Source organism: Ramularia collo-cygni, assembly GCF_900074925.1.
Source record: "Ramularia collo-cygni strain URUG2 genome assembly, contig: RCC_scaffold01, whole genome shotgun sequence".
NCBI lineage: Eukaryota > Fungi > Ascomycota > Dothideomycetes > Mycosphaerellales > Mycosphaerellaceae > Ramularia > Ramularia collo-cygni.
In genome coordinates, this window is record NW_019716255.1 from 4,386,386 (window position 1) to 4,400,271 (window position 13,886).

Consider the following 13,886-nt stretch of genomic DNA (forward strand, 5'->3'; position numbering starts at 1 on the left):
ATACTGGTTTTGGTACATGAGATGCAGGAGATACAACCGTGGAACGAGTCCTTCATATCGCCAGCGCTCTCACTCCTTTTGAACAAGTAGAAGCACAGGCCACTTTCAGCTTGGACTGTTGTCTTCCAAGAACCAACTGCACTCCTTCAGATACTGTTTCTTCCACACGCCTCGGCCAGTGAACATCAATGTCGAAACTAAGTTCAACGGTGCTAGACTCGCCAAGAATACCTCATGTGTCAGTCTCAACTTCGCGCAAGCAAAATGTACCATATCCTATCTACACCCATCACAACAGCACACAGCACAGGACATCTACGCATTGACATTGAGCCAAGACGTCAGTGATACCTCCTGAATTCAGCTGCAATGACCGAGGAGCGAGTCGCCGCTTGTCACTAGAGAGACGTGTCGCTCTTTTTGCCACCCACGAACCCAGTTCTCCTGTCGATTCGCAGCTCCCAAGTTCACATGCAAATGGCATATTAACGGCTTTGGTCTCGCTGCAGTCGTAGTCCTGGCAGAAGTAACCTCACGTCGTCGCCCAGAGTCGCGAGTCGCGAGCCGTAAAACCTTGAGTACAGCCTTACTTAGAGCCACAATTCCCCGCCAGCGACCGGCATGACCCGATGCCCAGGACCACGGTTCTCCGACGAGCCTCTTCGTCTCATCAATCTTCTGTAACCCAGTGCTAGTCGTTCCGTGATTTCTCAGCGTAAGTAGCTCATGTGACATGTGTGAAATGCCAGCTGATCACGAATTTGCAGTGAAAACTCTCGGCTTCAATTGAAAAGAAGAGCACTGCCCGTTCAGGAGCTCAGGGTATGGGATGCCTGCCAGCCGATGCCACGCACCACAGGGATGGTATGGTCCCGCGGATCAGTAATCCATAAGATCTATATGCCGAATCCCAAGACTGGTGTGCTGGCGTAAGGCGAAGGCAGCGGTCTACTGCAAGCATTTCATCGTCATTTCGCCTCTAATATTAGCAGGCCCTGTCTATCACGACATCGGCCAGCGACGGAGGCCTCAGTTCGGAATCCGCGGCCCCCTGACCACCTGCATGGATTCCAGATCCCGACTCCATGGCTTTCAGATTGGGCATTTCAGTGCGGCATCCGCGAAGTCGTGGTAAGCTTTCCTCCATGTGCCCATGACGAATTTTGGTCACCTCAAAGACATGGCATTGCTTCACCTTCCAGGTCGAAAATGCACACCCTACTCTCAGGTCTCCACAATGGACGTTTCAGGGATATTCCCAGCATGAATGAGCAGGAGACGCTTCCTGTTAGGGAGCCAACCAGCTCGAATAAATGAATGGTCGGGATGTCTGATATCGTGCTTGGCGCGGGACCAGTTACGTCGTCGGTGGTTCCATTCTCCTTCCCCTCGCCTTGACATTGGATGATCAARCGCAGACCGGCATTCGTCCTCCAGTCGGTCATTTTTACTCCTTCGTCATAGCTGCTGGACCGAGCAATAACCACTGTATGAGATAAATGAAACTCAGACTGAGCTTCGTCAACGACGTACGTGGTCACTGGCGATTATTACCGTTGGTTGATTCCGTCGGCCCCTTGGTGTCGCAGGGACAAGCGCTTATGGATTCACACCCTTGCCTAGCTTAGAAGCTCAGATGGAGCCGATGGCCTCGGACCCTCTTTGGAAGTTGACAGTCTGGACTCCGCCTATGGGCGAATGAGAGCGCTCGCACAGCTTCCGGACTTGGCTCCGACGTGCGATCCAAACGCCTGCAGGGTCGATGCCCCGTGCTCATTCGAGGTAGACAAACGTGCTCTGGATCGGGAGGCTTCGAGAGAGGTCGTTGAGCTTGGAAAGGCAGGTAGCCGACCTTAGGCCGCTTCCTTCCCTGATGCACATCTTGAACCCTTTCAGGCGGCAGAATTGGATGAGTGGCCAGATGGCATGATAAACCGAATACGACCCACGCTCGGGGGATGCACACGTGCCTGAATGCGAGCGAAATGGCCGTGGCCCTTCTCTATCCCGTGAGAGCGAGCTGCTTGCCCGCCAGCGGCGATTGTGAGTGCACGCGCGGGACGGCGGGCCAGGGCTGTGCACCTCCGTCTTCCATTCTTAGTTGTAATTCAACAACTTGACATTTACCTTCTCGTCGCTGAACCTCCAGCAAACCACCTTCGCTTATCATGAACGGCGCTCCCAAGATGGCTGGCAGCCGCATCTTCACCCGCCGAGAGATCGAAGGTCTGATCGCCGACGGAGATGTGCTTGTGCTGTACCAGAATGCCGTCCTGCGACTCAATGCGTGGCAGCACCTTCATCCAGGCGGACGGCTCGTGATTCATCACATGGTGGGCCGAGATGCAACGGACGAGCTGAGCATGTACGTCGTCTTATACTTGTCACTAAACTCCGGATTCCGGAACAGGCGGGAGTTTATTGGTAATCCTGCTGACACAAGTACCGCGCGCTCAGATCCCACTCGCCCGAGATCCTGCAGAGCATGACCAGATACCGCATAGGTCGAATCAAGGGAGAGTGGACAAACTTCACACCACCTATCCAAGGCGGCACGTTCAGGAGGGAGACGAAGGAACTCGGCGTCGACTTGAAGACACAGTGCCAAACCAAGCCAACTCCGCTGCTGAGCGRGGCGTCACAGATCGATGTGGTGCCTGGCAGCTACACCGCAGGCGCGATTCAGGAGGAAATCGATGCTGATATCGCCAAGTACCCATCACTCGACGCTACCACCCAGCGCAACATCGCGTTGAAGTTCCGGGAACTGCATCAGCGGGTTCTAGACGAGGGTTACTATGACTGCCGCTACGTGGAGTATGCCAAAGAAATGGCACGGTACACCACACTCTTCTGCCTATTCCTCTTCTTCCTCAGACGCGAGTGGTACGCGACCTCGGCCTGCTTCCTTGGACTTTGGTGGCATCAAATCATGTTTACCGCGCACGATGCTGGACACAGAGGCATCACACATAACTTTGTCATCGATTCGTTGATCGGCATCTTCATTGGAAACTTCTGCTCCGGATTGTCCATTGGCTGGTGGAAGAGCAGTCACAATGTGCACCACTTCATCACGAACGATCCGGTATGTGTCATCCAATGCTAGAGGGAGATGTACAACTGACACCAAGTATAGGTCCACGATCCAGACATTCAAAACACGCCGCTATTTGCAACCTCGCCAGCATTCTTTACATCCATTAAATCATCCTACTACAATGGGTTTCAGTTCGTCTGGGACGCTGTCGCAGATGTTGTGATCCAGTACCAGACTTTGACCTACTATCCGATCATGGCTGTGGCGAGATTCAACCTCTACTTCCTCTCGTGGACACATCTCATCTCGCGCCGCTCCATCACCAAGGGTACTGCCGCCTGGACACGACCGGTCGAGATCATCGCAATCACCTGCTACATCTTCATCTTCTTCTACGGGCTGCTTTGGTGCACCATTCCAACCTGGTGGAATCGTGCGGTGTTCTTGCTTGTGAGCCATCTTGTCACGATGCCTTTGCATGTACAGATCACATTGTCGCATTGGGGAACCAGCACCTCCGACCTAGGTCCATCCGAGGTCTTTGCGCAGCGCCAACTTCGTACCACCATGGACGTAGCATGTCCCGCCTGGCTGGACTTCATCCACGGTGGACTTCAATTCCARGCAGTCCATCATCTGTTTCCGCGTGTGCCGCGTCACAACTTACGCAAGCTTCAGGGGATGGTGAAGGAGTTCTGTGCCGAGACCAAGATCGAGTATTTGATACTCGGGTTCGTTGACGGTAACAAGGATGTGTTATCGAAGCTCCAGCATGTGGCAGATCAGGCGAAGCTAATGGCGGCGTGTCAATCGTACATGGCTGCCACAGGCGAGAGCGGACTGCACTAGACTAGTTGTCGAGACACTTTGCATTTGAGTGTTTGCTGACACAACTTTGAGTCAAAAGCATCAGCATCAATCCGACGGTCGGGTTGTAATTAGAAGCAGACGTAGTGAATACAGAAACATGACTGTCTTATCTAAGAGAGATTGCTGGTGGTGATGCTGCGGGGTCTGTTTGACTAAAGTCCGTGACAACACCAGAATGTAACACTTATCAGAGAGTAAGCTGACTTGTTACCTTCGCGATTGTTCAATTGTTCATCTCTTTCCAGTTGAATAACAGCATCATGTCCGGCCTTGGAGGTCTCAACAAATCATCCCCAGACTCAATCGTCATCGGGGTCTGTCAATCGCAGCTCTTCGACGTGCGAACTCCAGATCAACTTCGCCATGCAACGGACCATGTCTGCAAGCTCGTTGGGAAAGCTCGTCGTAGCGTAAGTAAAAGTCTTTGTCACGATTCGTCAACTTCTTCGCTGATTCATTCCAGTACCCTTTGATGGATCTCATAGTTTTCCCAGAATATGCGATCCACGGCCTCAGCATGTCAACAGACGACTCTATAATGTGTACTCTCGAAGGACCCGAGGTCAATGCTTTCAGAAAAGCCTGCATAGACCATAAAATCTGGGGCTGCTTTAGCATCATGGAACGCAATCCTCTCGGCCAACCTTGGAATACAGGTATAGTGATCAACCCAGCTGGAGAGTTGGTGAATGAATACCGGAAGCTTCATCCGTGGGTCCCAGTGGAGCCTTGGTATCCAGGCAACAGAGGCATTCCAGTCTTCATTGGGCCGAATGGAATTCGAATGGCTCATATTATATGTCATGATGGCCAATTTCCGGAAATGGCACATGAATGCGCTTACAAAGGTGCGGAGATCATGTTGAGGACCGCGGGATATACGAGTCCGATTAAAGGTTCCTGGGAAATCACCAATCGTTGTAATGCATTTACGAATCTCATGTGGACTTGCTCGGTGGCGTTGGCGGGTTCTGATGGGACGTTCAATTCGATGGGAGAAGCCATGTTTTGTAATCCAGAGGGAGATGTTGTTCGCAAGGGGAATAACACGCCGGATGAGATTTTTGCTTGTGAGATAAGAAAGGGAGACGCGTTGGAGAAGCGAGAGAATTGGGGAGTGGAGAACAACCTCTATCAATTTGGTCATAGAGGTTATTCTGCCGTGGCGGGTGGTGCTATGGATTGTCCGTATACATATATGAAGGACCTTGTGGAGGGGCGATATAAGCAGCATGGAGAAGAAGGAGTAAAGGTCACCGATGGAACGAGTTGCGGAATTCCAAAGCCGACTGCCACCTATGAGGTGGACTAGAAGGGATACCCACACAAGATGTCTGTATATACCACTATTATCAAGACAAAGATGGGCATATGAAATGTAACGAAGCTTCTCAAATCGCTGTGCCACTGATCCCGTCTCCAATAATTCAACTTCGGTGCTGCATCGGAAGATCCCCAAGTAATGAACGATCATGTGCTACATCTACTCATTTCGAAACCTGTCACGCCATTAGAAGAGGACCATCTGGGCTTGCGAAGTGTAACTCACTTCTACGATGGCTGGACCAGCAACGATCTGGCTTTCGGCGAGAGTCGCAACGCCCTCGCAGTTCGAGAAACGCAGGCTGCGAGTAGGACGGTAAGCAATTGTTCAGGGCGAACAATAAGTTAAAACCCAGCCAACTTACTAGCTCTGACCAAACACTCCATCGGGAACGGTAACGTAAAAGTCCATGCCATTCCCGGCAGGAGTCAACGGGGCCCAGACTGGTCCTCCGGCAGACGCAAAGCTTGCATAGATTCGAGCCCTTGGGTCTTTGGCTGCAAGAACGTATCCGGAAGTAGACACTGTGATGCGAGAGCCTGTAGTGATTGAACCGGTCGATGTCACGGCGAGCCCGGGGTATGCCTTGACGGGGAACGATGGGTTGTCGCTTGGGCAAGCAGTGATGAAGCCGGAGGCAAGCGTAAAGACCTCGTTCGGGGTCAACGGCACTTCTTGTGGTTGAGGGAAAGGTGACTGGCCGAGGCTGGCACCTAATAAGGGGTTAGCTATCGGAGTGAGATAGGAAGATCTTGCGGGACTCACGCAGGTAGGAGCTGTGGCGAGCTTCGACGGTAAGAACACTGCCAGCTGCAGTAAGATACGCTTTAGTTGCAATCTGTGCAGCGGCCCCAAGATATGCGGCAACGCCGACGCCCTCCAGAATGGAAGCTGTAGCTACGAACGCGTCGACAGAGGTAATGCCAAATGCATAGCTGCACTCTTTCACAGGAGTTGCACCAGCAGCAGTGATTGCTCCAGAGAGGAACGCGACGTGGATCGACTCATCTGAACTGGTCTCACGTAGGTTGGTGTAGAAGGTGGAGTCGTATCCGGCAGCAGCAAAGTMCGCTTGGGTAAAGTTCTTCAGGGCGTCCAGGTAGAAGCGGTTCTCCAGATGCTCAAGAGTCAAGGCGTAGTTCAAGATATCGACATCGGTGAACTGCGATAAAGATTGTCTCTTTTTCAAAAGATCGGCGAAAGGGATTGCGTGAGCAGACCCGGCCAGGGCAAATAGGGCAATAGAAGATCTCATTCTGTAATGAGGGCCGAAAGAGGCAAACGAGTGACGTGAAATTATCAAGAGATGAGCAAATGCTTGAATGATCGGCCCGCAGAACGAGTGTGTGGCTGACGTTCAGCTTTCTGAGTGAGCGGTAGAGGTGCCGGTTTTGAGCATCTCGATGCGCGCTTCGTGGATCGGAAAGAGATTTTTGAGGAATTCTGCAAACAACACCAGGAATGCAATCTTGTTGGAGGTGACATCGAATTTCGGGATCTATGTACAATCAGTCGAATGCAACGTGTGTGTCGCTAGTGATGCCCATCATCCATGAGTGTATATCGTCCGACGCAGAGCTCTCCAACGAACAACCCGGCGAGTGCTGAAAGAAAGTATCCAACATTCAGCGTCATAACCGCAAGCATCCTGGATGTGTTAGACATCGACAAAATCATAGGATGTTGGAGACTTACAGCAAGTATCCAACGCCAGCCTGAACAGTGAAGATGCATGCTCGAGGAAGATCGGTACTCAGACGCCACGGCGTGCCTTGCATCTTGGTACGGGGAGTGCGGACTACACGCACATTTTCGTTCATGCCACGAGTGGTGAGTGTTGCCTCCTCACTCTTCTCGGAGGAAGGATTCAACTGAGCTTCACGCTCCATTGCATTGTCGCCGGCAACCATGATATATCTCCGTCCCACGGCCTTGTCGTGCCACTTTGCTTCCAGAAGATGTCTGTACGCCAACAGGAAGCGGCTGATGACACCGAGAGCGAGAATAAATATGCAGGTACCGGCATATGCTCCCGTCGTGGAAGGTGTCCACTGTGCTGAATATAACGGCGTGGAATGGTCCGTGGTAAAGACCATGGACATGCTCATGCCATGATCCATCATGTTCATGGTTGAACCGGTACCTGGATCTCAGTATGTTGCACCGAGTCCTTTATGATGAATTTGGTGAGACGAAAGTGCCTCGCTGTCCAGACGTTGTCTCCCCTAAGGCGGATTCTCGGGACTTCGCAGAGTAGCTTTTGCCGCGGAAAGTATGCTTGAAGTGCCAGGTAGGTGTTCCGATGGACTGATTATTGCGACCGTCGGCGGATGATGAGGGAAGTGATGGGACTGGAAGAGGTTCATCTTGCTCTCACTCCTTGATGCCAGCCATCTACCAAGGGAAGGTGCGCGGCTCGAGCGTGGGTTTGAGCATGTTTCCATTATTACTCAGCCGGGAGGGCGGTCTCGACCCGACCGTCGGAAGCTGCCGCAACTTCTCTCCATTCAGACCACTTGCTGCTTTCGTCTCCCACATCACATCTTTCGCTACATGTACATACTCTGTGGGTAGAGCGATGGCAACAGAATGTCGGAAACGACGTCGGCGCTCTTGGCTCTTCTATCAGAGCCGACGTGAGATGGTGTAGTGAAGGAATGCTGACAGGCGAAGCGAATGACCGTGAATCTGCGCATGTGGTCTTTTGTCTCAACAAGGCTGCAGCGAAGATGACAGGACCTCTTGTGTGGGAGCACTGGATCTCTCAAAAGATGAGTAGGCACGACTGGTCCGCTTCGAAGTAGGTGCTCRCCTGACTTGCGCTCCTTCCAAGGACGACATGCCTTCACAATAGGTGTTGGCGTACTCTTTTGACTCGATGCACAAACACCACGATACAACGTAAAGTAGAAATGCCGAGCAAGCGTCATACTCACCGCCGCCGGCCATCCTGGAAGGCAGACTCTAATCCCGTGTTGATTCGAGTTGGCAGCAGACGCAGTCCACAGAAGTATCACGAAATCCAGGCCATCAGCTCACGAGATGCCGGTCGCTTTGCCCGTACTGTCGGCGATCAAGTACGCGCTTGTCCAAAGGACCCACTGGTGATTTCTGTGAACGGCTTCCAACCGTGGCTCGGCGACGTGATACACTCYTGCATTWCTGAATGTTGGTCAGAAATCTCGGATCTGGACAGAGCGGTACAGTACGGAAACACGCTACAATTTCCTGAGAAGGCGAGCAAGCGAGGGAAATGGGTACCGTGGACCTTCATCGTTGAGTAAGTCAACAGTGTTACTCCACTGAATGTCCTCTTCACTGACAATGCCTTCACGGAAAAGGCACATGAATGTCCCTCAAGTTTACTACTGGTCTGTGGGCCTAGATCCCCCCTGGGAAGAGGATCTGGGTATACCAACCATCGAGAGCTCCCGTGTTCGTACCGGGGTCTGGTTCTGCGGGAAAGGTGCTTGTATGTTCGACCGACAAGTCTCTGTGACAATCATCATTACTCGCTCGACACAAGTCTGCGAACACATTGTGACGAAGCTCTTGTTCGATTACCTCTGGCGAGATGACGAGTTCGATCAGCCCCGCCAGGATGAAGAGGGCATCTGTTGGACGTTCTCTCGGTTGTACTACCTCATTGTCAGTACCAGGCAGAAGGGCATATTTGTCATCAATACTGACACATCATGTTCAGACCGATTGGCAGAACATCATAGGAGAAGTTCTTGGCCGATTGGATGAGGCAGAGCACAACTCGCATCGGCGTCGTTATCCGGTGAAAATTCGAACGCGGCGCATGCACATGGAAGTCGATCGGATTTATGAGCAAAAGAAGTACCTGCAATTCCAGATGAGGGCTTTCRAAAAGTTGCAACGGCTTCAAGGAGATGTCCCCAAGAATGAGCAGAACGATCCACTGTGGGGCGACATGGTGGATGCAATCGAGGATCTGGAACAATTCGACAACACGCTCGACGGCCTCAAAGATCGCTTCAACAATCTCATTGAGCTGGAATTCAACATCACCAATACAGTCCAGGCTGAGAACTCAGCGTTCTTGACCGCCGTCGCCTCGCTGTTCCTGCCCGTGGACTTCCTTGCCTCCCTTTTCGGAATGACTACAATAACATGGCCTGCCATGTGGTTCTTTTATGCTGCGATGCCCATCTTTGTTTTGAGCGTAGCGTTCACAGCAATCTATCCATGGGCCCGTCGCCGCGCACAGGAAGTGTTCTACCGTATGGAGGAACGAAGTCTCCGTCTTCGGCCAGGTAATTTCACCATGTTGGGAGACGAGCTTCCAAATAACGTCGACATGCCCAATGGTAGCGGCGAAGGCGCAGTTGTGCGTCAGCCAGGTTCTACGTCCAGGTCGCGCTCACCGTGGAGGCGCTCGTCATCAAGAAGAGATCGGGAGAAGGAAGGTTGGTGATGTGCGCTGAGACTGTATGTGTCCGTGCGTGGTAGTGGCAGCAGGGCAAAGATGGCGTGGAGTTTGTTGACATAACATCGTTGTTGACAATAGGCACAGTATGGGATTTCGTCGCAGCTTTTGAATGTCAATTATATCTCAGGGAAGATATATGCGATGCCTTCGTGCTGTTGAAGGCCCTTTGCCCGTGATCTTGATCATGCGGGTAGCGGATCCTTGCTCATTCCACGCCTTCGCCTTCGACTTTGCAATCTTTCGGCCCTTTTTGGGCGTCATCACGACGAATAAGAGGCAAAGAAGGGTGCGACCATGCTGTGAAGCGTGCGGTTGCGCGGCGTTTGACGGCTCCGGCAGAGGGAACCCGTGCAAGCGACGCAAGCACCATATGAAGGTAGGTAATTCCTGAATCCTAGCCCTGGGAAGTTGATTGCCTGACCTGCTACAGTACAGCATCTAAAAGGCCACCCATTGCTCAGCATTTCACCATATGGATCCTCCTGATGAGTACCGAGCCTCATTATACCTACAATCACTGGATCACTGGTACTTCGACAAGCTCGCAACAAGAAACGGTGACATCTCAGGCTGCCGCTAAAATCTTTCACGCAGAGCCAAGTGGAGACAAGCTATCTAAGCTCTCGACCGCAAAAGCTTAAAGGATATTTGCCGACGTGAGTGGTCGTTGCTGCGGCGCCGTCAATACGGGTTCGGCGCACTATACCGGCTGAAGTGTGGAGCGTGTGTTGAGATGCTGTGGAGTGAGCAGTCCCCGCATGGAGAAAGATTCTACGCCAGGTATAAAGTGTGGAGTGGAAGCCATGGAAGAAGGCAATTCTATAACTCAGTTGTTCATCGTCCTACGATCTTCTCTCCGGCGTAGCAAGCTTGGTACCTTCTACTGATCTTTCGGCATTATTGTGCGGTGGAGACGACACCTGGTACTCGATATCCCCATTCATCCTTCCTACATCCCGCACCTAGCCATCATGGAGAAAGAGACCATGGAGACTACTCATATCCAGAACGTAGAGGACAGTAGCTCAGAACAACACAGCATCGTGTCTATGCACGAGAAGCAGGATGCCATTCGATCTGAAAGCATCTCGAAGAACCTGGAAAACGAAGCCACGCAGATAACCCACAGCAATGGCTGCGAAGCTGATGCAGTCATTGACCAACTTGAGAAAGAGCTGAAGGCTCGCGGCGATAAAAAGGGCATTTTCGATATCGAATTCAACAACCCAAAGCACTTCACATGGCTTCTGGTCGCTTTCGCATCCATGGGTGGCCTCCTCTCAGGTCTTGATCAGTCGCTCATCTCAGGTGCCAACTTGTTCCTGCCGGTCGAGTAAGTATAGACTTTCTCCGTCTTGGCATTTGCGCTGGAAAGCGGAATTTCTGATGTGTTGCAAAGCCTAGGATTGTCGGCCCAGCAAAATTCACTTGTTAATGCAGGCATGCCGCTTGGTGCTGTAGCTGGTGCGCTCATCCTTGGACCTTGTAACGAGTGGTTTGGTCGCAGAAGGTCCATCATCATATCTTGCATCCTATACACTCTCGGTGGTGGACTGGAGGYCGGTGCTATCAGCTATGGCATGATCATCTCTGCTCGGTTTATTTTAGGCATGGGTGTGGGCCTTGAAGGTGGCACTGTACCAGTGTATGTTGCCGAGACTGTTGAACGCCGACTTCGTGGAAACATGGTAGGTGACTAAAAAGAAGAYCTCTTTTCATGGCTGATTTTCGCAATTCAGGTATCGCTATATCAGTTCAACATTGCGTTGGGTGAGGTCCTGGGGTACGATGTTGCGGCCATGTTCCTTCACGTAGAAGGCAACTGGCGATACATTCTCGGATCAAGTCTGGTATTCTCAACAATAATGTTCTTTGGAATGCTCTTTATGCCGGAGTCTCCTCGATACCTAATGCACAAAGGCCGCCCTCTCGACGCTTACAAAGTCTGGAAAAGAATCCGTGGTGTGAGAGATATTGAATCGCGAGAGGAGTTCTACTTGATGAAGGTCGGCACCGAGCAAGAGGCCGCTGAAGTTGCTGCTGGAACTGGATCCAGGAGATTCCCCTGGCTGGACTTTATCACGCAACCACGGGCTCGCAGGGCTATCGTCTATGCGAACGTGATGATATTGCTAGGGCAATTGAGCGGTATCAACGCTGTGATGTACTATATGTCCACTCTAATGGCTCAGATTGGATTCGATAAGTACGAAGCCAACTATATGTCTCTTGTGGGCGGAGGTGCCCTTCTTATTGGAACCATTCCAGCGATCTTCCTAATGGAGACTTGCGGTCGACGATTCTGGGCCATTGCCATGCTTCTTGGATTCTTCATTGGTCTCGTTCTCGTCGGAATCTCCTATCATGTCAAGAGCCTTATGGGCATTCAAGGAGTGTACCTGACAGGAATCATCCTGTACAACATGTTCTTCGGGTCTTATGCTTGTTTGACTTGGGTCATTCCCAGTGAAGTCTATCCGACTTACCTGCGAAGCTACGGAATGGTGACATCGGATGCGTTACTGTTCTTGAGCTCTTTCGTGGTGACGTACAACTTTACTGCGATGCAGAATGCTATGACCAAGACTGGTATGCCAAGCCTGTCTGCTTACTAGCCCCGGTGACTAACGGTTCATAGGACTCGCATTGGGGTTCTACGGGGGCATCGCTGTACTTGGATGGTTCTACCAGATCTTCTTTATGCCTGAGACTAAAGGTATGCTCATTACGGGATTGTTCTCAACATCACTTACTAACCGAACGAATAGACAAAACTTTGGAGGAGATTGATGCCGTTTTCCAACAGCCTACGTCTGCGCTGGTACGCCAGAATGCTGCAAATGCATGGCAGACTACTAAGGATCTCTTCTCGCTTCGCTTTAGGAAGGTCTTTATTGAAGGTAACACTCCTCGAAGAGCTAGCATTGTCGAATAGATGTTTTACAGAGGGAACCGCCATAGAATAGTCAATCCTTCAACGACTTTCATCTGATTCTCCAACAGAACCCCCTGTCCAGCCTACTCTCTGCCTGGCGARATCCATCAATCCTTATTCTGCTTCATCGCACTTTCTACGACATCAAACAAAGGCTCCTCCCAACAAAATCGCCGGTTCTCCTAGCCTATGATGCTCATAACTCAATGTACCCACTCCTCCGGCCTCCAGTATCAAACTGGGATTCTCAGCAATATCCTTCCCAATCCATCTCCCCGCAAAAGCTCGCAGAATGTGTCCATGTGCCACAACCAACACATCAAAAGGCTCATTAACAGACCCTTTCGGCTTCCCAATCGCATGTGCATGAAACCGTTTCCGGATATCCGCTATCAATGCATCCAGACGTTCCGTGATCTGTTGTGGAGACCTACATCGTAGAATCAGCATCCGTCATCCTCATCCAACATTCCTTCACTTGAAAGCTTACTCCCCACCTGGACATCCATCCCTCCAAATATCCCACTCGTCTTCTCCCTTTTCCCTTCTCCGCTCCTGAATCTCGGCACTAGTGATGCCCTCATAGTCACCATAATCCCACTCCCTGATACTCTCCGTAACTTCTACTTTGGCTCTCGTAGCACTATCTCTTCCCTCTTCAACTTCTCCATGTGCTTGCCAAGGAAGAGGCTCTTGACAGCCAAACCCCAAAAGTTCAAGAGTTCGTTGGGCTCGTTTGCGGGGCGAGACGTAGATGTGTGCGAGATTTTGTGGAACCTAACGCTCAATCATGTCATGTCAATTGATGCTGCCCTGCAATGGAGGAGTGAAAGCCTGTGGAGGGAGGAGCTTACGATCAACCGATCATCCCCCACAAGAGCGTTCCCCGTTGCACGAATTCTCTTTTCCCCATTTGCTGTGAGGGGAATGTCTGAGGTGCCAGTATGTCGACCATTGAGTGACCATTCGGTCTCGCCTGTGGAAATGTTCAGTCCGTCTTCTGGGTGAAGTAATATCGCTGAATCGAGGGCTGTATGTACCATGGCGTATTATAAAGACTCTGGGCGTTGTCATTGCTACTAATTATAGAAAGAACAGCGGTAGGAAAGATCTCCAACAGTGGTAAGCATCAATGTATCAATTATTATTCTTCGAGCTCGTAGCGGGGAGTCGACGTCACACCTGGCGGGTCCTCTTCACGACCGATGTCTCCGCGACGCGCTTCTGCATCATTTGTCCCCCTTAGACGCTCAGGAGCCCA

At 51.4% G+C, this 13,886-nt stretch overlaps 6 protein-coding genes; 3 read left to right on the forward strand and 3 right to left on the reverse strand.

Annotated features, from left to right (window-relative positions):
• Positions 1-2,168: 2,168 nt before the first annotated feature.
• On the forward strand, positions 2,169-3,889 carry RCC_01437 (related to delta-5/delta-6 fatty acid desaturase; the record flags this gene model as incomplete). XM_023766714.1 has 3 exons in its annotated part: positions 2,169-2,365; positions 2,458-3,088; positions 3,140-3,889. The coding sequence occupies 3 exons, from the start codon at positions 2,169-2,171 to the stop codon at positions 3,887-3,889; spliced, it is 1,578 nt and encodes a 525-aa protein (XP_023622482.1).
• Positions 3,890-5,397: 1,508 nt separating this feature from the next.
• Positions 5,398-6,489, reverse strand: RCC_12110 (related to stress response protein rds1p; the record flags this gene model as incomplete). XM_023766715.1 has 4 exons in its annotated part: positions 5,398-5,409; positions 5,460-5,535; positions 5,599-5,947; positions 6,000-6,489. 4 exons carry the CDS (start codon positions 6,487-6,489, stop codon positions 5,398-5,400), a joined length of 927 nt encoding a protein of 308 aa, XP_023622483.1.
• Positions 6,490-6,767: 278 nt separating this feature from the next.
• RCC_12109 (related to Ctr copper transporter) lies at positions 6,768-7,357 on the reverse strand (the record flags this gene model as incomplete). XM_023766716.1 has 2 exons in its annotated part: positions 6,768-6,882; positions 6,930-7,357. 2 exons carry the CDS (start codon positions 7,355-7,357, stop codon positions 6,768-6,770), a joined length of 543 nt encoding a protein of 180 aa, XP_023622484.1.
• A 789-nt stretch (positions 7,358-8,146) lies between these two features.
• Positions 8,147-9,675, forward strand: RCC_12153 (uncharacterized protein; the record flags this gene model as incomplete). XM_023766717.1 has 3 exons in its annotated part: positions 8,147-8,514; positions 8,576-8,882; positions 8,938-9,675. The coding sequence occupies 3 exons, from the start codon at positions 8,147-8,149 to the stop codon at positions 9,673-9,675; spliced, it is 1,413 nt and encodes a 470-aa protein (XP_023622485.1).
• Positions 9,676-10,661: 986 nt separating this feature from the next.
• RCC_01440 (related to myo-inositol transport protein ITR1) lies at positions 10,662-12,625 on the forward strand (the record flags this gene model as incomplete). XM_023766718.1 has 5 exons in its annotated part: positions 10,662-11,023; positions 11,090-11,378; positions 11,430-12,279; positions 12,329-12,406; positions 12,459-12,625. 5 exons carry the CDS (start codon positions 10,662-10,664, stop codon positions 12,623-12,625), a joined length of 1,746 nt encoding a protein of 581 aa, XP_023622486.1.
• Positions 12,626-12,769: 144 nt separating this feature from the next.
• Positions 12,770-13,699, reverse strand: RCC_01441 (related to phosphoglycerate mutase; the record flags this gene model as incomplete). XM_023766719.1 has 4 exons in its annotated part: positions 12,770-13,055; positions 13,116-13,402; positions 13,480-13,601; positions 13,666-13,699. 4 exons carry the CDS (start codon positions 13,697-13,699, stop codon positions 12,770-12,772), a joined length of 729 nt encoding a protein of 242 aa, XP_023622487.1.
• Positions 13,700-13,886: the final 187 nt, after the last annotated feature.